General features: G+C 37.9%; 1 protein-coding gene across 3 annotated transcripts in view; it reads left to right on the top strand.

The window, feature by feature from the left end:
* The first annotated feature begins 3,699 nt into the window (after positions 1-3,699).
* FNBP1L (formin binding protein 1 like) overlaps positions 3,700-26,185 on the top strand; it is a 57,914-nt gene continuing 35,428 nt past the window's right edge. For all 3 annotated transcript variants that reach the window (XM_032117783.1, XM_032117782.1, XM_032117781.1), the window contains exon 1: positions 3,700-3,932. In XM_032117783.1, coding sequence (XP_031973674.1) covers positions 3,909-3,932 — 24 coding nt within the window. In that variant the 5' untranslated portion in view covers positions 3,700-3,908. The remainder of the gene's footprint in view (positions 3,933-26,185) is intronic.

Below are 26,185 nucleotides of genomic sequence, written 5' to 3'. Positions count from 1 at the left end.
AAAATTACAGCACTTAGAGTGCTGGTGATGGGGGAAATACATGTGCAAAGGGAGGAGGGAGCTAAATTCTTTTGGTTTTGAAGCAGAAAGAGATAATACAGTTTTTGCAACCCTTTTTTTTTTTTTTTTTTGTTTTTGTGGAGTAAAAATCCAATTTTAATATGACAAAGACTGCTGGCTAGCAAAGAAAAGGATTAATGGCACCTCACACTGAGATAGAGATATTTGGAAGTAATTTGTTTGGTCCTGCTGAGTTTTGTGGCAGTGGAAAGCTAAGCTGCTTCTGTCTTTAGAAAGCGTGCCCACAGGGAGTGTCAGACAGCTTTTCTGCCACTCCAAATTAATGATGCAGATTGTTTTTCTGCCAAGATAATATCCTTAGGTACACTTGGAAACTCAAGTAGATTCTGTTGAAAAGTGAACAGAATTAACAAAATACACAACTACTGTAATTATTAGACTTACGTGCATTTAGTCCAAAAGCAGAATTGGGCAGTTTTCTTTTAAAGCCTGCATTCATGAGTCAATGATGGGGGAAACAGCTAAATATAAAAGTAAATTTTCTAAGCTAAAAGTAAGTTGTCATCATCTGCCAGAAGAAGCTAGTGGTTTACAAGGATACTAGAACAATGCAATCTATCATGAAGCCTTTGCTGCATGTAAAATTACTTGAATATGTCTTTAATGTGTTCTTGAGTCCCTTTAGTTGCATCCCTCCTCCAACTGATGATTTTAAGGATGTGACTAGAAGAATAAAAATCTGTAGGGTAATATTTGTTTAATTATTTCTAGGCCTAGGGCCAGTTGCATTCCCTGATAATGGAAACAATGTCAAAATTCTAAGTGATTAATTTTAACATTTCTGGCAATATCCTGCAGATGTGGCAGACTCTTCCCCTTGTCTTACAGCTTGGTCATTCCACATCCTGAACTGCTGAAGGAGGAGAGCCTAGCATTCCATTTATTTGGGAATCTCCTAGAGCAAGAGTGTGCTTAAGCAGGAAAAGGGGATAAGAGTGACTGATGTCAGACTTCTCTCTAAGCTGAAGTGGTAAGTATTATGCTGCTAAGACTTCTGTTTTATTTTTAATAAATTAAAATTTGTTTCAGTCACATGTTCTTAATGTATTGTTCATGAATTCCAAATTCTGCGATAATTTGTCTAAATGCTTTTTGTCTTTAACTTCAAATCAATTACCTGTATCACAATAGCTTATTGTGATGAACTATGATCTCTTCTTTACTGATTGATTTTTAGTTAAGTAAAGGTGAAATGCACATCTCTATATATGTACCTGATACATAAAAGTGCTTCCATTTTTGGAAGAAGTATGGGTTAAAAGCAAACTAAAAATCAGAAAGCAATCTTGAAAATAGTTGTGCTCATATTTAAATTCAAACACTAATAAAACCACTGAAGTATGTTGGGAAGAACAGGCTTTGCACTTGACTTTTTGGAAACTTCTTCATCCTTTGAGGCAGATTTTGTGCTATTTCTCTACAAAATGAGAATAACAATGCCTGCAGAAACACTAGGGTGGGTCCGAGAAACCGTATGTTACTGTGTGCAACTTCTAATCAGCCTGACTTTCCAAGTCTAACTGTTAGCTTCCAAAGATGAATAATTAGCCAGACTGCAGTGGTACTCAGGTGCAGTGATAGTGTCCTCTTCTGGTGCTAGCTTGTTCAAAACCTGCTCAGTAATATCTTTTGATTGCTCCTCTTTATCGTGTACATATGCTCTTAAAAGGCAGGTACAGCCCAGAGGCTGCTGTGATGACACCTGTCCTATTTTACACAGCATGTCAGAGCAGCCTCTCAGTCAGTTCTGAAGTTACTCAGAATCTCTGGAACATCCTCCAGCCCTGATGCTTGCTTTACCTTCAGGTTTGTAAAAGTGTTTTTTGGGGAGAGCTGCCTGGAAAGAAGGAATCCTGTTTGTCCTGAGAAAACCTCTCATTGCTAGAATTAGGCTTTTTAAGCATTACTGACTAGCTAAATATTGTTTTAATGTACCCATGATACAGGCTGCAGTTTCCTTCTTCTAAATTGTCTACAAGTCACCGGAAGCTATTTGATTTTGTTACATTGCTCTAAATAGAAAACAAGTTCTGACATGTTGGGAATGTTGGCATTGCACATTTTGCGGAACGAGGAGTAATTAGTTAATTCTTAAATTAGAGTTAAGTAAAAGAACCTGAGACTTCACGTATCAATCAACCAACCACAAATATAAATACATATATTATGCATTGAAACTCTCTTGATGTATATTTAATGCAATGAAAGGCCAGTATTTAAATTTGAGTGCCAACTAAGTGCCTGATTTCCAAAGCTTCTGGATCCATAGATTTAGAATTTAGAATCAATTTTCCAGTAGATTAATTTTCAATACTCTATTGGGGCTTCTAAAGTTGAAAATTTTAACTCTAAAGTTGTTTCTCTACGGTTCATTTTTAGATATCTAAACTGAAACAATTGGAAATCTGAATTTTCCTGAAATGATCAGTAAGTGAAAAATCCTGTCTCTCCAAGAGCTGGCAACAAATTTCAAATTCACATCAGGAGTCTTTCCTCTAGTGTTTAAAGGTTCAGTGTACATTTGTTTCTCAAAGTGACCCTTTTTAAAAAAAAAGGCATGCGAAACCAAAGCTGCCCAGATCGTTGTGTGCATTTATAAACCTTGGTTGGGACACGGTGGAGTATGGATTACTGTGTGATTAAAAAGTGTTGAAATGCCTCTTTCTAAAATTATTATATGTGCAGCATGTTATAGGTATTAATTTACAACAGATACATTGAAAGCATATAAAATGAACAAATTCTTTTAATTTTTACTTAATTGTGTTTTGAACCCGTGTTATTTCATTATATCATCTGATTATTTAAGAATTGTATAAATATATGTGATAAGCTGGTAGTTAAGCAAAAGGCTGATTGATCTTTCCAGCATTTAATGGAAATTGTTTTTTCCTAATTCTGAAAGCCATGTTGAGTGAATTCAAACATATAACTAAACTATAAAAACTACTAATAAATATTTCTGCTTCATTACTTTAATCCTCAATATGGGTTCTGCTTGCTGAGTATTTTCAGTAATTTATCCCATTTTATAAAAATTATTTCTAAGCAAAAAATGAGAGGAAAATGAAGAAATTCATGCCCCCAGAGGGGAATTTAAGTCAGGTGGCTTTAAAAACATTTGCTTTCTATTAGTAGCTTTATAACACTTTGGTGGAAAAATAATCTTTGACAAGGATTTAACACCTGTCCTTTTCTAGTTGCTGAAGAAACTCCCTGTTACAGTCAATGATGTGATTCATCCAAGTTCTCTATCAAAAATGGGCTTGTTTCCCTCAGCTGGCAGCCTCACCTTTCCTAACATCTCAAGTTGTGATTTACATATAGAGCTGTGATGTAAACAATAGAAAAATCTTTGTTTGTGTCTCTGTGTCGGCGCGGTGCCCGGTGAGGAGGGAGCGAGCCGGGACCCCGCCGCTCCCGGCCGTGACTCAGCGCTTTGGGGAGGCGGGGAGGCCTCGCAGCCGGGCGGGACACGAAGCCCCGGGGCCTCGCCGCCGCCTCGTTAATGAGTAACAACGCGGCGGCCGCGGGGCCGCCCCGGGCGCGACACCTTCGCCCGGCGGCCGCTCGGGGCTCCGGGGCAGCGCCGGCCGCTCCCGGCCCGGCCCCGCCGCTCCAGCCGGACCCGCCCCTCTCCCAGTCTCCTCCGCGGCTCCCCCTCCCGAGCCAGGCGGAGCTGGAGCTGGGAGCGACGTCGTTCCTCGCCGCCGCCTCTCCCCAGTGACCAAGGGCACCGGCGCTGCCTGGGGGGGCCCCGTTCTCCGGCCGCCGCCCGACGTCTCATCCCTGCCTCTGCCGGAGCCGGCACTGCCCGCGGAGCAGCCATGAGCTGGGGCACGGAGCTGTGGGTGAGTCCCGGCTCGCTTCTCATTGTGTCTGAGATTCGCCGCCTTCCCTTGTCTGCTCGGGCGGCTGTCCCGCGGAGGCGCGGAGCGGCCGGAGCGGAGGCGCTGTGCTTTGTTCGGCCTTGGGGCGGCGGGCAGGGGGCTCGGGCGGGCAGGGCGGGGCGGGGGGTCCGGCGCTGGCGGAGGGCGGCGGCGCTGGGCCGGGGGCCGCGGCGGGGCGGGAGCGCCGCGTCCGGGGTGGGGGTGCGCGCGCGCCGCCTGCGCGGCCATGGCGCTCCCCGGGGCGGCCCCTCGCCCTCCGCCCGCCCGGCGCGGCCACGGCGGGACGGGCGCTTTGTGTGCGGCCGGAGGAGCGCCGCGCCCGGGGCTCGGCGGCGGGGCCCTCACCGTGCTTCCGGCACGGCTCGGGCAGCGGGCAGCGGCCCGCGCCGGGCAGCCTCGGGGCGGCGGCAGAGCTGCTGCTCCCCCGAAAACCACCGGGCTGCTCAGACGAGCAAAGCGTTTTCAGCTGCCGGCCCTAATTAGAAGCAGCTACTATACATCTTTGTCTCTAAAAGTACTGCAGAACATTGGCTAACACTGCATTGGATTTGTTTTAAATACGAAGAATTGGAAGCAACAAGACAGGCAGTGTCTGTCTCGCGTTAGGTCTTTATTAAAGCTCCGCTCTTCCCTCCGAGGGCTCTTCGGTTGTGCCGAGGACGGCAGAGAAGGGGCTTCTCCCGGGGGAGGGCCGGAGCGAGGCACAGCGATGCCTGCTCGCAGTGGTGGGGTGTTGTGTCTCCTCTCTCAGGTTTCCTGCTATTGGAGCTAACGCTGCTCGTGGGAAAGCTTAGGCATAAAAAAGAAGAGTACCAAGGAGCATTTACGTCCCCGCTTTAAATGCCGCCTGCCCTTCATTTATTTGCTTTTAAAGACTGTGAAGCAGAGACACTTGTACTAAGAAAAAAAAAATTACAGAAAGCTAAACATTGCAGCTTGAAGTCTGGTCCAGGAACTCTTAATCTGGACCTAGCGTTATAGGGTGTTTTTGTTAAGTGGGTTTGTTGTTTTTTTGTTGTTTTTTTTTCCTTCGAGTTGCATTAAATATCTTTATCAGTATTTTGTAGTGCAGGGCTGTAATTCTCTAGAGGAGCAAAGATCTGCTCAACGCCGAGACAAGGGGTTGCCCGAGGAGCCAGGGCAGCCCTGGCGCTGCGGGCGGAGTGGCTGGGTGGGGCGCAGGGGCTGGGAATGCCAGCGGAACTCCTGAAGCCACCTGAATTAAGTTGTGTCTGATTATGCAAAATGAAGGTGTAATAGCATCACGTGTACTGCGTGGAGAAGCCTGATTTAAAGGTATTTAGGAGTTACTTTAGTTTTTCGCATAGTACCTTGTACTTAACTAGGATTTGTAGGCACGATGAGCATTCAGACAAAATACACTTGTTAAGTACTGATGGCACTGCTGTAACAAGCCTGAGTTCTAAAACTGTTGTAATATTGGCAGTAAGGATAAGAAAAAGCTGTGGTTTGTATTGGCCACACAAGAGTGTGTGTGTAGCTCATGCCTGCATGTGCTTCAGGTGAGAAGTGAGTGTCACTTGAGGAGAGTTGGGGTTGGCATTTCGGTGAGCACTGGCTGTAAACACTTAAATATGTATTGCTTTAGAAAATAGGGTTTTAGGTTACTCATATCTGCTCATTTTTGTAGCCTGTAGCCACTTAATTGTATTTTTTTTTGTTCAGCTTGTAAATGACAGTCGAAGGTTTTGTACTCTGTCTTGTGTTCAGTTTTTGTATGAAAGTGCTTGTCTTTGTCATGCATTTAAGAAACATATGCAGAAAGATGGATTTTGACCTCAGGCTTCCCTTTAATGATAGGTATTTAACTCATGGTGTCGTGAAACTAGCTGAAATTTATTTTGACCTACTATATTTCTTTTGTTGTAAGTCACTAATTCTTATGCATTAGTTTGAAGAAATAATGCAAGAATTTTAAGCTAGAAGTTTTACTGCAATACTTTTATTTCAGCAAAATTTAATATATTTTTTCCTTGATATCAGGTGATGATCTGCAACTCCACAGTGAGGTAACTTTATGCATTAAATAGTCTGTTTGTAACTGTATAGCTAGACTTTGATAATGCAAGTTTTTACATTACAGGATACCTTTAAGGTGTTTTTAAATTGAATCTAATCATACTTAAAAAAATCTACATGTTTATAAATCAAACTGGTTTCTTAGTTGGAAGAATTTTTAGTGCTTCACTTACTGAAAGAGTATTAAACTTTAATTGTATTAACAACTTGTGCTGGGCAAGTAAACATTACTTTTTTAAGATCTGGCACAAAATCAAATTCATTAAGAAGTATCTTAAATCTAGGTTAAAAACACAAGGAAAAACAGTATTTGTGGGTCTTCTAAGACAGGGCTCTGAACAAGATAAAAATAAACTCTTAGACATATTTGTGTTCTAGTGTAGCAGTTCCTTCATTTCCTGTTGTTAGCATCAGTGGGGCTTCGGGAGGCAGCCTGAGCTGCTCTGGGTTTGCTGATGGCAGCAGGGGCATGAGAACTCGCTGTGTTCAGTTCCCAGCTGCAGAGAACTCCTCTGCTCAGGTTTTCTGGACACCTCATTGGGCCTAAAGCTCTCTTTCTTTAGTGCTTTCATCTCATAAAGTGGAATTTTTCAGGATTAAGAATGGTATTGAGATTACAGTTTTTCAGGGCATTTGCATATAGGTATGTATGCTTTGCTAATTCATTGAAACAAATTTGATGATTCTGTACCAGGCTTTTTTAATATCTCCTTAACTCCGCCTTCTTAAGCTCTATCTCTTCATGCTGGTTTTTGATATTTTGCGCTAAATTACATTTCTGCTGTAATTTTTAAGTTGTTCTGGAGTTCTATACTGTTTGCTGTTTTGGATAAAGTAAAAAACTGGGCATAGATGAATATAGAGACAAATAAGGAACCAGAAGAAAAATTAGGGGATAAAGAAAGGAACTCATGTCTGGTATTTATGTGGTAATTATTAAATATGGCCATTCTGGTATTAAAATCATATGTATGCTAATTAAATTGTTACATCAGGGAAAGGTCAGAGGAAAGATTTTCTTTGATTGGCCAGTATTTCCTAATTCTTTAAATTTGGTAGCTGTTTGTTTGTTTTTCAAGCAAGGTTTTTTTTTATAAGTACACCACCATTCTCTGAAGTGAATATGCATTGTACAAAACATGTATGTCTTGAGTAGGCTAAAGCACTTGGTGCTTTTCAGTGTGTCTTGGCTAAACAGCATGCTCCCTGCTGTGTTTCTTTTGATAGCATTGTATGAAGTAATGTCAATTAATAATAGCAAAATAGACGTTGAATCATAGAAGCCATCCTGTGATTGGAACTGTTTCATTCCACAACATTTTCTGTGCTGGGGGAAATATGCTCCCTTTTTCTGCTTTCTTATTATAATAGCGGATTTTGATTATGATTTGAAAGTAGTATTCAACAAATAGTTTTATTCTCATCAGTGTATATATCTTTGTGGTCACTCTGCAACATATTCCTTATGGTATGACCACAGAAGATGTAAGATACTTTGGTGAACTGCTCTGCGTAATATTCTCTTAATGGTTAGAACATAGTAGTGAGAACTGGGAAGTCTTGTCTTCTCTAATTCAGAAGAAGTATATTTTTTGAGAATTTGGCTGTTGGCTGCCGAATTTTCCTATCTCTAATATTTAACTTCTTTGTAGGTAACATTTGTAAAGCAGCAATCATTTGATGAAAGGGGGCACATAATTGCAAAGTAGCATTGCTGCACTTCATTTGTGAAAGAAAATTTTTGCTGTTAATTTAGATACAGATACTTTTCAGAATTAACTTTTTGGGATTTTTCATGCTTTGTTCAAATACTGCTTGCTTATGTTCACCTCGTGAACAGTAAGAGGGTTCACACATTGAAGTAGTGGTTAGACTTGCATTTTTGCTTTATAAAGTGTCCTGACTTCTGTCAAAATGTGCTGTAATGTACAAGGCAAGAATAGATAGATGGAACTAAAATGGGGGGGGGAGGAAGGGGGTAGTAACTTCAAATATTTGGAAATAAAAAAGATAGTTTATGATATGTTTAAGAATCTTCTCAGTGTGAGCATCTGTTCAGTGTGTATGTTTCTGTACATCTGGAGTTCTCTTTGTGGTGGGTGTAAAGTGTACAAATAGCATTAATATAGAATATTTAAAAAAATGCATCTGGTTATTGTCATCTTGCGTTATTGTGCTGTTAAATTGAATATGTAGTGCATTTGCTTTGATGCTAAAGGCTTACTAAGCTTTGGAGACTGGAGCGTAGCTGATAATGAAGTTCTTGGTGTAATGAGAGGAGACACAGTGATTGGCACTCTGAAGTGGCTTGTTTGGAAATTAATTAAAGAGTTTGTTCTGTCTCTTTAAAAAAAAACCAACCAGGAAGGATGTTTTTTCAATTTTGATGCACATTCTGTTGTCCAACCCCTGTGAACCCCTTAATAGCAGTTGGCAAAAAAAGAGTTTGAATACCATGTCAGAACATTTTCAGTCTGTAGAACCAGTCTAGCCATCTGTTTCTCACCTCTTGATAAATATTTAAAACAGAAATTTTGCTGAGGGCTTTTGTGCTGAGATTTCATGATTAAAAAGAAATGGCTAGAGAAGATTTAATGATACTATTGTTGTGAGCTCCTTGGGGCAAGAAGCAAACCATCTTTTATAATTAAGAAACCACTGGCACTGTAGAGTAGTGTTTTAGAAATTAGTTATGTTGGACCAAAGAAAGATCAAAGTGTATATTTGGTGATGTGCTCTTTTTAATCTTTCCTTAAACAAAATTCATTCTGTGCCTAAACCCAAGTTCTATTTTTAAAAATATTAACTCAGTTGCATCAGTAATTTTTCAAAAGTGTTAAAAATTTTCTTTTGCTTTCAGTCCCACTTTCAGACATTGTTTCCTTCTTATTTTAAAATCACAGTCTCTTTTTGTAGAAGATAAATCGCGTGGTGATGTTGTCTAATCTTAAAAGTTGTCAAGTGTAATTATATATGGAAAACATCCACAGGATGTAAATATGAGTTAGATTCAAAAAGTAGGTAACTTTTATGTAGCATACTTCTGTTGTAGTAATGTATTGTGTTTTTGTTCATTAGATTAGAAAATTTATTTTTTAGCTAAATAAAAGTTTTTTTTCCGAGCAAAAAAAGTTTTTCCTCTTGAAACTGAGAAACCTTTCTTGACAGTAAATGTGAATGTGGCTGTGTAGTTACTAGTATTGTTAATACAGATAACAAACCACTGTAAATAATTCTAAATATCAAACCATATTCCATATGGAAGTTCTTCTGTGCTCTTGAATCTTAATATTTTGTAAACTTACTTTCTAGTGTGCTAACAAACACTGTGTTAAAGGCAATACTCTATTTAACAGGGAGGTGTTTGAGAGATGGAACATGGATTTTTTTTTTTATACCCCCAGATTTCTCCTTCAGCTTAACCGAAAGATTGCAAGCAGTACTCTGTATAGATTCTCTCTTCATTCAGTACTCTTGCTGTTGTGGTCTGAAAATGTGTGCAAGGAATGTGTCTTGTGGCTAAAGTATAAGATTACAGAGTTTTCCAGATGCATGGGATGGTTACACGTTTCCTCTGTCTTGGGTGACATGCTGGATAAAATGGCTAATTGCTGTGAGGTTCCAGTCCTTCACAAGGAGTATTGTGCAGCTTACCTTATCCCTGTGAAGACCTCTGAGATTTCCAACTAGAAAGTTATGTAAGGATCAAATACTTGGTTATTGAAAGTGTAGTTGCTTTAGGCTTTGGTGTGAAAAAAATTGTATTGAGTTTTAGTTGGAAATGTTTGTCTGTATTTTTCCGGCAATTGTCTGGTTCACAAATATCTGACCTTTTTACTGTTTTTTTCAGGAAGGGGTGTGTCATTGTCATGAGACTTTATCAGTTTGGATTTGATGTTGAACATAATTTAAGAATGCATACATATGTCCTTGACTGTCTTTTTAGAAAGGGGTTTTTTTGAGTTTTGAACACTTTATAATATATCTATTAAAAAGGCATCTGTTTTTATTTATGGCCCCACTTTTTTGTGTACTTGGGAGTGTATATACTTTTCAATGAAGTTTGTACAAACATACATGAGACTTTACTAATCTGGAAATCCTGAACACTGGAAGAGTATTGCTGTCTTGTAAAAATGTATGCAGTATCCTTGTTCATAGTATGAAATCTGAGAGTTGCCTTTATCAAGATTCTAAATGCTGTAGCTGTCATTTGATTTCCTGAGTGAGAATAGTAAAAAGGTTGTTGGAGATTGCAAGATCTTTTATCTCAACCAAGCTGAGGATTTCTTTAGAGTGTATCTGTCAAAATAAAGATCCTTTGGAATGGCAAATTCATTAGAATTTGGGATGGAGGAAAGCATGAGTAGAGAGAAGTCTGTTGGCAGCGTGCTCATGAGCTGAGGGTTGCCCAAGTAGATATGATTTGTGCTTTCAGGTGTTTGCAGGTGAATACTGGAAGACAGAAGATTTGTGTTATTGCTTGTGTAAAGTTGTCACTGATGCTGTAGACCTAAGTCTAAAATATCTAAAAGTTAATTAGTGTTATTTTTTAATTAGTTCTTATACTGGATTAATCTGGGTGAGACCCTCATTTGTTAATATAGTATCTTTAAATATTTCAGTCCTTAGAATTGCAGAGCTCTTTTTCGTGTGCTTGGTAAAGCCAGTGATGAGTAATGTAGGGTGTTTTATTTTTTATGGAGGGGAAGTTTACACATTTCAGAATAAGTTTTCATTGTTCATACAACACATGTGCATACTTTTTAAAGAACTTGAATTCCTTTTGGTAGAGAAAAGAATTCCCCGAAGTCCAGATATGTTCAGCTTTTTCCTTGTAATGGTGAACAAACTGTTCAGTGAAAGCTGAAATTCCAATCACATTGTTTCATTTTGCCCCTAGTGAGTTTACATACCCCAGTCCCAGTGCTTTCTTGGCAGAAGGTTTAGAGGTTTGTCTTCACATGTATGTCAGTGCTTCAGCTGGATGGGAAAAGAAGGAAAAAAAGTATTATACTAATAAAAGCCTTCTGGTTTTCATTAAAATGCAGACCCTCTACACTGACTTTGTTTATAGAATTATCTGCAATAAATTTCTGAGTTGCTGGATTTTTTTTCAGCTACAAGTTCTAGTCTAAGAGGAGAGTGGCAGGAGTATTACATTTCCTGCTAGGTGACTAGAACAAGAAAGGGCTTAATTTTAGGTGTACTAAATTTTCTGATAATTTCTACTGTATGGAAACTTGAAATAGTTACATGTAAGATTCATGAATACCTTTTCTTTGATTTTTTTTTTCTTTTGTTTAGTTAGAACTCTGCTTCTGCTTTGTCATTTACAATGAAAAGGGCATTAGACTGATGAAACTACTTTCTGGCATGGTGGTTTGTACATTTGTCCGTAGTTTTATTACTTTTTACGTCTTTTGCAGGAGAAGTGCAGTCTTACTATGAGCTAAAATGCTAATATTGCAGGACATGAATTTTTCTTGGGCTTTACTGTGTAACTCTTGTGTTGTCTTGGCCAAATAAACTTAATTTTTGTCTCTGTTAGTTGGGTTGTAAAATTGGAATACACTTTGTTTCTTGTAATCAAATTATTCTACAAATATTGTTACGATATTACTTTAACATTGTTTAATGTGTAAGGGCACAGTAATATAGTGTTTTAAAATACTGAAAGTAACCCTTGGACTTCTTCCTGGTTTTGGAGAGGATAGAGTTGATTTACTACTAAGTAGCTGGTACAGTTGCTGTGGTGTGGATACTCAGAAGTGTTTGTTCCAGAGGCAAGTACCATGCGAATCACTTCTCCTTGGCTGGTACACAGCAAATAGTATAACGTGCTTTTTTGTAGTTCTGTATTAAGAGATTTTTTTTTTTTTTTTTTTTTTTTTGTATTGTGCAATGAAATGACATCCACTAGATTTTAGTTTGGAGTTATTTAAGTACTAAAGAACAGCTGAGATGACAGCAATTGCACCGGAGAGTTGAGAGGCAGCCTTAACTTTTGGCATACTTGAAGTAACCAGATGTGAGTGCAGGTGATGAAGATGGGTGTGCCTTTTGGATCTCCATCTGCTTCATAAGTCTTTTGGAAAGAGAGCATTTGATTACTGGATTCCTTCTCATGTTGAATGCTCAATTCAACTGGGTGTGAAAACCTCACTTCGTAAATTCTGGTTGGTAGAGTAGTTGGAGGGCGTTTTCTTTGAATGTGGGTATGCTTCTTGAACACTTTGTCTTTACCCCAGATGGCTCATTTCTTTCAGAGAAAGTCAGTAATGTTTTACTTTTCTTAGAATATCCTTCAAATAAGCATTTGGTCTAGGTGGCATGGGGTTTTCTTCTGGCAGTGAGTGGGAAAATAATTGATGTTTGTGAACCCAGGACAACACCTGTGCTGCAGTGCAGTTGGCTGTCTCTACAGCAGGGGGATACTCTGGAAGGGGAAATTGTAATGTTTATAATATCGAAGACTTTTTAATCCTTACAATAAATGGATAAAGTATTCCTGTTGCAGCTATCTGTTATGGCATCTAATTGGCCTGCAGTTTTTTCCCCTATTTATATGAAGTCAGTCACAATTAGAGGAATATTTAGGGTATTTGACATCAATCAAAACCAATAATTGGGGTATATTTTATGTTTGTGTTTATGTAGCACCTAGTGCCATTAGTCACAGTGGCCTTGTGTTGTGCTGCATTCTACACAAAGTCACTATAAAGAGCACCCCCAGTCCAACTTTGAATTCCAGCAGGGGCTGTGTCATTTCGTGGTCATGCCAAATGGGAGTTGTGCAAACCCCAGTATTGTTCAGCACAGTGGGCAGTGATCTCAGCTGCAGACTCTTCAGTGTTTTTGTTGGTAAACCTTGCAAGCAGAGGGTGGCAGTGGGGCAGATCTTTGTCATCTTTGCAGGGGATGAGAACCCAAACAACCTGAGAGAATGCAGGAAATACTTGTTGAAATGTACAAGGGAGTGTTGGTGTCTCAAGTGAAGCAAACAGTAATCCTTTGGTATGATGAGGTAATAAGCTGGTATCAGCCAGCAATGCCCTTGGAAGTGAGGTTAAGAAGCTAATGTTTGATGTGATAGAGAAGGATGCAGAGAGACAGGAAGAGATAATGCTGGGTGAAAAACATGTGGGTGAAAGGATAATCTCTCAATACCAGAGAAGAGGATGTGGTGTGGCTGAGAAAGGAGATGGGTAGAGAATGTGTAAGGATTGCAGATATTGGAATGGTTATAAAGAGACCGATTTAAAAAAAAATAAAAAAAAGAAGCTGTTAACAAGTTTTAGGATGGACATAAATTTGAGATTCAGGAAAGAAGTCAAATAACCAAGTGAAAGAAAGGTTGAAGTTTGAGACCCTAGTATAGAAGGTATAAACCAGTAAAGTGCAGTAGCTGCAAAGATATGATGGACATTATATGCTTTTAAATGAAATGTTTTATCTTAGTTTTTCCCTGAAAACAAGTTCAAATTTGTGATTAGTAAATGGAAAACTGTTTGAAGGTCCACTGAGGAAGACTGATAAAACAATTTTGTTCTGTAGAGTCAAAAATTGATTCCCTTATGCCCCTAATATCTACTTTATTTAGACCCTAACAGTGCAGGTACTTAATTACATATTTAATTTTACCAATACTTGTTCATTTTAGGAGCAAAGATCTCACAGGATCAGTGAAACTCATTAATGTGCTTGAGTGTAGATACTGTATTGCTGAGAAATTTTCAAAGCAGTTTTTTTTTGTTTTAAGAAAGGGAGTATTTGCAAACTAGCTCTACCTGTAGCTTGTAGTTGTTGCATGGCATTATTTAAATCAGCAACAATTACTGATGTTATTTAATTTAGTGGATCTCTTTTCAGCCTTATGAGTTTTGACTGCTATGAACTGTGAATTAGAAGAAAAGGATATGTACTTGGATTTATGAAGGGTGAAAATTTTATTTTCAGAGTTAAATTTCAGAGAATTAAAATTTTATTTAAAATCTTTATCTCAGTAACTATGGTTTTTATTATTTGGAAAATCTGCTAAACAATAGATGATGAAATTTGAGATCTGTGCAATATGGTCAGGGTGTTACATATTTGTTTGGAGGAGCACAAGAAAAGGACGAACTTGTCTTGAATAGTTCTTCAGCATGTTGTAATAAAATGGTAAAAACCAGACTGGAATGTCTGGTTAGGTCTCGTGTCTAAGAAGATGGCATGTTTAAAGAGGAAAACTTAATTTCTTGAAAGTAAGTAGTAACTTATCAGGAAAATCCAAATGTTTGGGATTTTTCTACATTGTAAGTATTGTGAGGGCAATGTAGATTGTACAGTTCTATGTAACTTAAATAGAAACGTCACCATGTGAGGCAAGCTGAGCAGTTTTGTGAAGTATCCTGGCTCTGCATGATACTCAAATATTTACTCCTGTAGAAGAGGTGTGGTGGTCTGATTGAGTGTTGAGACTGAGGAAACAGGGGTTGTGAGTTATTTATTTTGGTTTATCTTGATTGCTTGTTTGTTTTGTAAAAGCTGTGAGGTCTTTTGTGTTATTTCTGCTGAAGTTTTGCAATCACATAAACTAGATCTTTTGACTTACCTCCCCAAGTTTGAGATGCTGTTAATACTAAGACCTCTCTCTCATAACAGGGGTAACTTCTTTCCAAAATGGCTTTTTAAGAACATGTTCACTTTGATGTTGGTGCTGGGGAGAATAATTATCATCTTTCTAGGAATGACGTTGCAGTTCCTCCTCGCTAGCCTAGCACTTGAGAGGTACAAGTGTGATTTCCCTGACTTCCAGCTTTATGTTCTGCATTCCTGAGAGGGAAGCAGTGAGGTAGGAGTAGTTGTGCACAACAAGACATTTTAACTGGAAGAGACATCCAGTTAGTGGATTGGAATTGGAGTTTTATAAAACCAGGGATTGGCTCTGTATATTAAAACTGTAGTAGGTGCAGACAAACCCAGTGTTAGGCTAAGTGTGCTGCCTACTCTTCCTGCTTGGATGTCTTAGCATCCAGTGACTTCCAATTATTTTGGTTCTGTGGTGTTGTCATTCAGTTTTGCTGAAATTTCAATAGTTGAACTGAAGTAATGTTCTTAAGAGGTTTAAAATAGTCTTAAAGATAAGATGCCAGTGGTATTTATGCTTAGTGATTCTTAGATAAAATGTTGTTCGATGTTCTGTCTGGTTTATATTTCAAGGCTGTAATTGTGGGCTGTGTAATGAATACATTTTGACATCATTTGTATAAAATGCCTTGCAATTTTTGAGAAAACATGTAATTGTCTTAAGGAGATAGTGCTGAATGGCCAGGATTCATGCTTTTTACAATAACAAGGTACCATGGAATATCACTGCTTCAAACTCAAGTTTCAACCTTAAGTTTTAATTCTGAAGGGAGAGCTTATACAGACCATTATGCACACATTAGGTGGGAATACTGCTGTGTGCTGGGAAATGTGAATTTTAAGACCGTATATGTAAATGTCTCTTACTATCTTGGTAGGCTATTTGTAGTGCTTTGTATTTAGCATTTGTACTTAGCATTTCAACTTCATGCAGGCATAATCAGAATGTAAGTCAAACCTGAAACTTGTGGCTTTCCTGACTGCTTTTCTTCATTATGTCATTGGAAAAGAGGTTTGATTTTTTGCTGACTTACGTTCATTTGTGGGAAGAGGATCATGATCCCATATCTCCCTACTTAATCTAACAGTTGTTTGGATGTTGCCTGTTATCTTTTCAGGACTGTTACTGGTTACGCTGTTACAAAGACAGCATAGCTTTTTGTAGTGTTGGTTCTTCTTGTTCTTTCTTAATCAATGTAAAACAATGTTTCATGTGGTGTAAAGGGATTTTTGTTTTTTAAGGAAGGTGGTGAATTTTAAAGCATTTCTTCAAGAGCACTTTGCAGATTTTTCATTTCTTTTCAGTTGATTTCAATTATCTCGAAGTAGCACAGTATGCAGTTGAACTTCATTGCAGGATTTTTTTTTTTAATATTACTGTATTTTGCAAAAAGCTGACAAGGGCACTTGAAAAACATAACTAAAAATCTATGTATTCCTGCCACCGTAGAGGGATTTGAGGCTTTGTTTGTAGTTGGATGCCACTTGAGAGATACACTAAAGCTAATCCACTGCCACTAAAGCTAATCCAATACTAAGTTTATAGCAGGAAATGGCACCCTAACGTCTTAAACAGCTTTTTTTTTTTTTTTACCATCAGACTGTACTTGTCTGTGTTCTGAAAACAGTTTCTTCTGATCTTCATTTGCTAGAAGTTCCTAACACCTTACTTTCTCAATTTTTAGTTTGTTTAGGCTTTGTTATTTTTATTCATAATCTTTTTTCTTTGGTTACAAATGAATTGGTTGCAATTCATTCAGTTGCTTCAGCTGCATTACTTTCTGTATTCTGCTTAGTATTAGCTTGTATTTTATGTGGGAAAGAGATGAATAAAGAGAATGGCAAGTTAACAATGAAGAAGTATGAGTTACAAGAAGTTATTTTTAAGGTCATCTTTTGGGGTACAACATGCTTTCTGATGTATGCAGTTTTCTTCTGGGCTTTGTATGATCTGTGTTTATCATTTCTATAACATGGTATAAAACATCTGCAACACCTGTAGAGGTGTTCCTGAAGGCTTTTATGTTAGTATTTCAGAAGGCTTTCATAATGAGTATTTCCCTGTGAAGAACACTTTTCAGTAGCCCTTATTGCTTTAACTTTTTTGAGTGGAAACAGTGGTAGGTATGTTTTAGGTAATCTCATGAACTGTACATTTAAGCACTATCTTTTGACTTTAAGGGCAGTATATTAAAAGACATTTCTAGTAAAGCTGTATTTAATACCAGCTGACACAGAAGGTAGTATTTCTCATCCAGTTACATTAATCTAGCTGGAAATTGTTTACTGTTTTACCTGCATGTACTTTATTTGAATTACATTTGGTGTGCTGTTGCCATACATTACTATTAGGAATCCTAAGCTGCATCATGGAAAACCACCTTTATTCAGATTTTCTCCATGATTTTATGTGTCTGATTTCACGTCAGTGTTTGTCTATTAGTTGTACGTTTACTGCTGTTGTGGCCTAGTTTAATTGCTACTCAGTTTTCTGCTGTAGTTTCTGGGAATCTACTTGTTTCCATTAGATTTCTTTACCTGTTTATTGCAAAAAGCTATTACTAGTTTATGCACGACACTTGTAAAAATTAAAAGAATTGTTTCCAAGAAACACAAATTCAGAAATCAGAGATGACTGTGCAGATGTTGTGGTAAGTGTATTGTGTAGTCTCTCCAGTTTTTTGTTGAAGTGGGGAAAATTATTTTGCAGCATGGGTGGAAAACATTTTAATTACCATTTTAATTGACTGTTGAGTTTGGAATCCTTGATGTGAAATGTTTGCAATAATCTTGAACAACAAAATTCTGTATCAATCAGATACATGGCTTAGTTTAAAGTATTATTGTTAAGATATTGGTATGTGTTATCTCAGCATGATTTTAACATGGAAGTAAAGCATATGACACTGATGTTGGTGGCAACCATTTAAGATGTATGTTGAGAACCATAACAGTTTAGAGAGCATTAAATTATTTCTAGATTGCTGTCATATTACTGTTGATTGTCTCTATGAAGTAACTAGTTGATACATTTGTGTGAATGAGCTGGTTTGTGGAATGCTAGAAATTCAAGTATTTATTTTGTGCTACTATGTATTCTTGAGAGGCATAAAAGTTTTTTGATTGTATGTAACCAGAAAAAAAGAAACTTTAATTTTATTATCAGGAGTGTACTCTAATTGCAGCAGGTTGATAGCAAATGAGTATTCCCAGCCTAATGGACTAATGCCAAATGTGTGCCAGCCTAATTGACTAATGCTACTAGTGCAGGGCACATCTCATGTGAGTTGATTCATGCTTATGTATATAAAATCTAATTTGAAAACTAAATTTTTAACAATTACAATAAAATCAAGTCCAATAGAACTTTGGGAACTGAAAAGAAAATGTATTACAGTATAGGCTTTCTTTTTGCAATTTAAGAAATACCAAGAATTAATACATGTTTCATGACATTAACATCAGGGTCATATTCATTTAAGTGATTTGAGCTCAAGTCTGGTTCTCTGGGTGACTCAGATGGGAAGATCAAATTGTAAGCAGTAATTTTTCTCTTTGTATTTCTCTCCTCATAGAAGTCTTTCTAGACTGTACAAGGTTATTTTCAATTCACAAGAGAGTGAAATTGCTTCAGAGTAAAGAAGCAGAAGAGAACTAGCTTTATGAAAAACTTTGCATTGAGAATGTAATTGGTAAAGAGCTGTTTCACGATACTGCTGACAAGTTAAGATAAATTATATTCCCGACTGCTGCTTTATCCAGTTTTGCTGCCTTTGTTTCAGTTTGCTAATTTTCTTTGTAACTGGTTAGTGGATATACTTAATCTTGGTGCAAGATACTTAATATATTTTAGCTTATCAGTTAAGTATTTTGTTTATGCTTTTTTGTAATATGAAAACAAATATTGCTTTCATAATTAACCTTGCGATTTTTTAAACGTAAATTGTGCATTTTGCTCCTGTGAAAGTATAATAATTTTGCATACTCTTATGAAGCATTCTAAAGCATCTGGGAGATAATTCCTTCCTGTCACTATTTTGTGATACGGTATGTGATACCATAAGAATAACACTCAAAATTTAGTCAAATATATTTTAATAAGTCATCTTTTGAATGTTTTAAATATTTAATACTTCTCTGAGGCAGGTGGGGACAATAGTTTAAAATAGTTTTCTTTCCAAATCATTCTCTTCAGGAAAAAAAGTAGTTGACTGGTGAGTGTCTTTAATTTTCCATTATACACTAAAGAAGCATTGAATTCACAATACTGTTACAGATTAATTAAATTTAATTTTAATTCTATTTTCTTTCTAAAAGATATGCATGGTTTTACACAATGATATGTAATGACATAAAAACCAAAAACAGAGCTACTTGGGGAAAAGGCACTTGCTTTAATTTTTTCTACCACAAAATCATGTTGTGTTTTTACTTACAAATTGGCATGCTTTAATCACTGGTTTGTGAATGTTTTTGTTAATATATAAAGTGTTAAGACTCCCCAGATATGAAACAACAATTTTCAGTGTTTTTAAAATCAAGCTAGTAATGTTAAAACAAAGTTGGAACTCCCATGTGCAATTAGATGGTTTCAGTTTTATAGTCAATGTAATAAAAGACATAACAGTTTTATTCAGTATGAAAGAAATGGGTTTCGATTTTCTCATTATGTCATGTTTCATTCGATATTTGAGGCTTTGTCAGAATTTCTTTTGTATTTCTTTGACGGTTCCTTGACCATTATTTACAGAGATTTATCACTTACTGGTTAATATTTTGCTATTTTAATTCCATGCAGAGTTAGTGAAATTAGTGCTTAGTAAAGACATGAGTAGCACTTCACGTTGAAGAATGAAATCGCAAATAATTAGGTTTTCCATATGGGACATAATGAATGTGGTGTGGCAATGACATAAAATACAGGAAAGGTTTTATCTTTAGGTGACAAAAAGACTGCCACTTTCTTCTACTTCAAGGCCAATGTGTAATAAGTAGTGTTAAGTTTCATAGGGTTCTTTGGTGAGAAGTGGTTTTTGAAAGGAGAGTACGTGTACAAAGGTCTGGAGGTGTTTGAGGCCAGGCTGGTTAAGGCTCTGAGTGACCTGGTCTAGTGGGAGGTATCCCTTCATATGGCAGGGCATTTGGAACAAGATGATCTTTAAGGTCCTCTCCAACCCAAGCCATTCTATGATTCTGCATAGTGAATATGTAGTAAATTACTTTTCTGATCTGCAGTATTTGCTGCAGTTGAATTTTGAACTACATCTGCAGTATATTGTTGAGCACTTTTTTATTGTTTTGCTCTTAATTTTTTCTTATTTGGTAATACTAAAAAGTCATTAGGAAAGAAACATAGTAATAACTATTTACTACAATAGCAGTTTTTCTGTGGCTGTGATCAGTGGAACAAGATGCTTTGCATGGAGTATAGAATTAACACAGTGTTTAAAATGCTGTCGTAAGTTGGATTCCCACAGTATTTCTTTATTAAGTCAGGAAGAATGTTCCCAGTATCTGTTTTTGGAGTAAACAGTGAAGTTATGTCAGAAGGGTAAGCAGTGCAAAAGAGGCTTAAAGAAGGAATTAAAAGGGAAGTAGTAGAGGAACAAGAATTGAAAAAAGACTAGAAGAACAACGAGGAGAAACTGGCAAAGATGCTTCTGTTTTAGTCACAGAATCACGGAATTGAAAGGTTGGAAGGGACCACAGTGGGTCATCTGGTCCAGCCTCCCTGCTCAGGCAGGGTTATCCCAGAGCACACTGCACAAGATTTCATCCAGATAATTCTGGAATATCTTCAGTGAGGGAGGCTCCACAACCTCTGGGCAATCTGTTGCAGTGTCGGTCACCCTCAAAGTAAACAAGTTCTTCATCATGTTTGGGTGGTACTTCCTGTACATCAGTTTCTGCCCATTGCCTCTTGTCCTGTTGCTCAGCACCACAGAGCAGAGCTTGAATCCATCCTCTGACACCTCCCTTCACATACTGACAGACACTCATGAGGTGTCCTCTCAGTCAACTCTTCTCGGCTGAACAGTCCCAGCTCCCTCAGTTTTCCTTGTGGGATGCTCCAGTCCCTTCATCATCTTTGTTTCCCTCTGCCAGACCCGCTCCAGGAGCTCCATGTCTGTCTTGTACTGAGGAGCCCAGAACTGGGCACAGCACTCCAGATGTGCCTCACTGGGGCTGAGTAGAGGGGCAGAATCACCTCCCTTGGCCTTCTGGCAATGCTCTTTTCTACCATTGTCCTTCTTGGCACTGCTGGTTCATGGACAGCTTGTTGTCCACCAGGACCCCCGGGTCCTGTTCCCCAGCAGGTCAGCCCCCAGCCTGTGCTGGTGCCCAGGGTTATTCCTCCCCAGGAGCAGGACCCTGCATTTGCCTTTGTTAAATTCAGGTTTACAAAACTTCTTTGCCCCTTTTTCCAGCCCGTTGAAGCCCTTCTGAGGGGCTGCACAGCCCCCCTGGGGTATCGGCCTCTCCTCTCAGCTTCGTGTTGTCAGCGAACGTGCTGAGGAGGCATCTGCCTCTTCATGCAAGTCATTGACAAATCAGTTGAAAATACTGGGTCCAGATTTGAACCTTGAGGTTCAGTCACAGATAAAGTACCTAGATTTGGTGGTTGTTCATCTATACCTTTCAGATCTCCACTAGATTTTAGTGTGAATACCCTTCTATTTTTATTAGTTTAGTCAGGAAGGAAATAACTGCAGAAGGTAGGATTCTGCTGAAGAACCTTTTATTTCTACATTGACTGTTTATTTGACTCTCAAAAAGAAATTGTCTCTCTAAAAAGAGACAATTTAGAATTGTCTAATTCCTAAAAAGGAATTGATGTGATCTGGTGTCACTATTGCCAATTCGACCCTGTTGTTCATGTTTGCTTCTGTCCTGAATGCGAGTACTATTTGTCTTCAGAAGTATTTCCACTGATTATGCTATAAATTTGCTTGCTTTCAGTGTGGAACTCCTGGAGTGGTGCAGAATATTTCTATGGAGCCCACTGTCATTTAAATATGATGGATTACAGAAACAGTATGAAAATGAGCTGTTTTTAGTTTGGACTATGTACATGCTTTGGAAAGAATGAGGAGCCTAGCTATGACAGTTCAAAAATGTGGGTTTTCTTTTCAGAACACTGAAGTTTGTACTCAGCTTTTGTGTATGCAACTTCAGTGACCAAATGTGCTGTAATAGGGTTGTTTTACCTTTTTGAAATTGTAACTTTTGTACTGGAAGTGCCTATGCTTATGGTTAAATTACATCACTCTTTTTGTTTGCTTTTTAATTTGAGGAAAAATACCTTGTTAACCAAGGGAAACAGTGTATATTGTTGTAAAATTTGATTTATCAGAGGAAGTACATTTCTACTAGAAATAAAGGTTTTATGAATAATGTTATTCTTACAATACAGATTATGATTCTGAAGTCTGTGGTGAAATATAGGAGGACTTTACTGTGTGTTTCTAGGCTCATATCTTAAAAACTCTGAGAGAAACTGATACATGGCACAATTGTGTTACATTTTAATGTTATCTGAATCACAAAACCATGAAAAATTCCACTGTTTTGAAGGTGCCAGTAATAACATCTGGTTTTAGTTTAAATTCTTTATTCAGTTATGTTAATGTTACTATGAATTTTGCTTTAAAAGCAATGCATACAGTAGATTCTATTGCAGATAGAGTACATGGGGGGTGGTGTTGGTTTTGTTTTGGGTTTTTGGATTTGGGTGTTGTTTCTGGGATTTGTGTGTGGGGGTTTTTTTTTGTCAGGGTGTTTATTTGTATCTGAAGTCATGTTTTAAAGAAGAGAGGAAGGCTCTATTTACTGCCATGTTAATTTCTTGTTGAGTGTTTATAATCAAGTTCTATAATCAAGTTTGAAAAGTATTTACTGTTGTTAGCAAGATATCGGTGAAGGAAAAAAGATGTGGCTGCTCTAGTCTTTCTCTTGAACACTGAAGTATATTCACAGGTGATACTGAAAAGGGAAGTTCACTTCACAGGAGGACTTTTTGCAGAAAAATCCCCTTGTTCGTTGGGTTGACAAAAACAAATAGCATATGGCAAATCAGTTAACAGCCTTCCAGTTTTGTAACTATTTGCGTAACTGGTCCCGTGATCTCTGGTCGTCTGAAGTATTGAACAGTGGGGAGTGTGCTCAGAACAGTCTGTGGTGATTAACTCTGTTAGTATTTGCAGCCCTTCCTACACCATAAAAGGCTAATGATTTAATTCAATAAAATTGAAGGACTGATCAAAATACCTAGGTATAGGTGTCTTTGAGTGGTTTAGAAGAGCAAATACTTGTTGGCAAGCTATGTAGTATAGTTGTACCTTTTGAATATCAGTAGCAACAAATGTAAGGTATATGCCTTTGTCTTAAGTCTGTCTAATGGGAGCTGATAATAACTCTAGCAAATACCTTCTCATATTCCAGTTGCATTTACTATAGCTTCCTACATAATAGGAGTAGAGAGTAGTTGAAACACAGTTTATCAGAGCTATGCTAAATGTGGAGGTTTTGTCTGGGTCTCTGTGCTTAGAGCTAAATGATTCATGTTACCAGAAGAACCACTATATATTATTCCTCTACCAAGTTCTTATAGATTTAGTAGCTATTGTAATTACACCTATTGTGAGAAATTAACTAAAAGTTAAGAGTAGGATATGTTTGTTTTATTCTTGTGCTGTAAGTTTTATGAGTTTATTGTTCACTCCAATTGCTGTGTAGGTGCCATGAAATGTGGTTTTTTAAGGAATTGTTGACATGAGTTTAAGATTCTAAATAATGTGCACTTCCATTAAATACATAGGAGGAAAGTTATAAGGAATATACCATGGCTATACCTTGGCCTCTGTGTGTTGAAATGGTGAAGTTCTACTGGTGATACTCAGTGTCTGGATTCTGTATAGATATTTTTACACTATATTTGTCCTAATTGTCAGAATGATAAACAATGTGATTCAACCCATACCAGGTAGGTCCTTTTCTTTCTGGTTATTCTATTGAGATAAAGCCTAAAGATGCATCTTTTAAGTGTGAAACACACTAAATTCACTTGTCTGCCTGGGATTTGTGCATCATACTTGTTAAACAGTTTATAGTTTTTAAGCCAGTTTAAAGTGGTATCCTACAGTCTACTTAATAGCTGAGCAGATAAATACACGGAAGTGATATTTGGATGAGAGGGAAGTTGACACTCTCCCTTCTTTTTCGCCTCCGCCATCTGGCAGAAAGTACTTCCTTGTTTTAAATTTGTATCAGGCATCTTGGCTTTTTGATGAGTTCAGACCTGTGACCCTGTTATAGCTCTGAACTGTAGCAAAGTCCAAATTATATCCTCTGAGTTACATGCAAACTAAGTTATTTTAAAGGTCACATTTCAGTTCAGTAGAACTCACTAAATAGTGCAGTGTAAGCTGGGTTTCATGGTATTGCAGCTGGACATGTTGTAATATAATTTGTACAGAGTTGTGTGTGCACATGCAAAGCTGGTGGATCTTGTTTTCTGAATTTGTGATGTAGGGCATCTATGTATTCTGTAATATTCCATGTGCAAACCTTTTATCTTTCCCCATTGCCTTGCTTTGTAACATTGAGACCACTCTCTTCTTGTGTTGAGCGCACTGTTCACTCCCTTAGTGTATAGAGAGGAAAAAAACAGTGCATACTCTGCTTGTTAGATGCTATGACAGACCATCCAGAGCAGGAATTTAACCCTTTGCTGAAGAAGTTGTCAGTAGGTGAGATCCCTTTTTGGTTTCTACAAGTTTTTAAAAAACATATCCTCCAGAATGCAAAAATAGATTGTCACATGTGCAAGAAGTGGGGAGTGTCAGAGTTGCTTGCTCAGTCTGTCTCCTGTGGATGTATTTTTAATAATATTGTGGAAGTGGCTGTAACTGGTAGAGAGACATTTAAAAGTTTTTAGTTTTCAGTAGTTTCACCAAGGGTTCTTTAATCATGCACTAAAACATTCACATTGTGCATAGAGTGTCAAGTCATGTAATAATGTTTTGTAACTGAAAAACTAAATGATTCTTTACACAATTTTTCAAAATAAATTTTCCATCAGTGTTTTCCAAGCCAGATACTTTGTTCTTGCAAATTTTCTGTAGGCTGCCATTAATCATGCAGTAAATGTGCTGGTTTTGCACAGAACTTCTGCTTCACTTGAGGCCTCACATGGGTGTTGGTCATACAGCAAACTGAGTATTCTGCTGCTTCATTGATATATAGCTTCACTTCTTTATAATCTGTTATTCTAGTGTTGCTGGAAAGATGTGATTTTGTCCAGATATTTCTTATAATGAGCAACAGCATCTCTAAATATTGTACAAACAGTAGTAGCATTTTTTACTGTGATGCATCATATCGCACTTACTTCATTTAGGGTTAAACAGAGTCTTCCTGTCCCGTTTTTTAAGTGACATAACTAGGGCTAAAATGTACTTATGCTTCAGTCTGTTTATTAACAACCTTCAGCCGTTCCCAGAAGACTCAGGAAGTGCCTGTTTTCTGGCTTGGCTATGGTGAAAATAAGGTTTCTTGTCCATTAGGGGAATGAGCATAATTATGTCCTTTGTATATATACAAGGCGAGTGTAATAATGCCCCTGTGCTAAGATGGCAACTATTTTAATCCAGCAAGGCTCAAAAAGACATGGTTTGTGATCTGCTATTGTATTGGATAGAGATGTTTGAAAATGGTCTGTTGTGTGTTAAAGTGGGAATTAAGCTTAAAATAGAACTGAGTGAAGAGTTATGTGTTTCAGAATTAACCTTTGGTTCAAATGCAGGTAAGACTCAGGTATTCTAACAATCTCTATTAAGAACATGTGAAAAAAATCTGGCTAAGTTTCTTTAAAAAAAAATTCTTCCCAATTAAAATTTGAATTAAATTAAGGGGATGATTGAAAGCTAAAGAGGGTTCTGATCTGGTTTACAAAGTAGGATTTCCTGGTCTGTATTTTATGTATGCTTGTGTTCTAGTGAGACTTACTTCATGTGAGTGTGTGTGTGTTTGTATTTTTCTCAAGTGGTGGTGGTAAGGGAGTCCATTCTGTTTGCTTGGGACACAGTACTTACCTCCTTCCTAACTTTGTTGGTAAAGATGCTAGAGCTGATACCCACCCACAGTGAAGAGCCTGTTCTTTGACAAGCTCAATGTGAAGAGGCTGTGATGAGTACCAGTGAGGAAGGATGCCTGGAACTGTGTTCTGGCTACTGCACACTGTGTTGGTAGAACTTCCTGAGGAGGAAGAAGTGGTGTGTTTAGGAATAGCCCTCGCTGCAGTCTGTGGCAGGCTGTGAGCCCGCTGTGGGACTACAGAGCGGGGTCACCTGAGTGAAGAAGAGAGCAGACCTGTAGGTACTGCATAGAAGTGAAGTTTTCTTTACTTAAGTTTCCATCATGATGCAGTGAGGTAAATATGCTGTTCTAGTTCTTCTGAATGTGACTGTGTATTAACTGAAGAATTCTGGAGATGATTCATTAACAGGGCGGATAGGAGTGGTTGTTGAGATACCCTCTGTGGC

The sequence above is a fragment of the Corvus moneduloides genome, chromosome 9 (assembly GCF_009650955.1).
Source record: "Corvus moneduloides isolate bCorMon1 chromosome 9, bCorMon1.pri, whole genome shotgun sequence".
Classification (NCBI taxonomy): Eukaryota; Metazoa; Chordata; class Aves; order Passeriformes; family Corvidae; genus Corvus; species Corvus moneduloides.
Note: the sequence above shows the minus strand (reverse complement) of the source record. Positions and strands in the feature narration are given on the sequence as shown.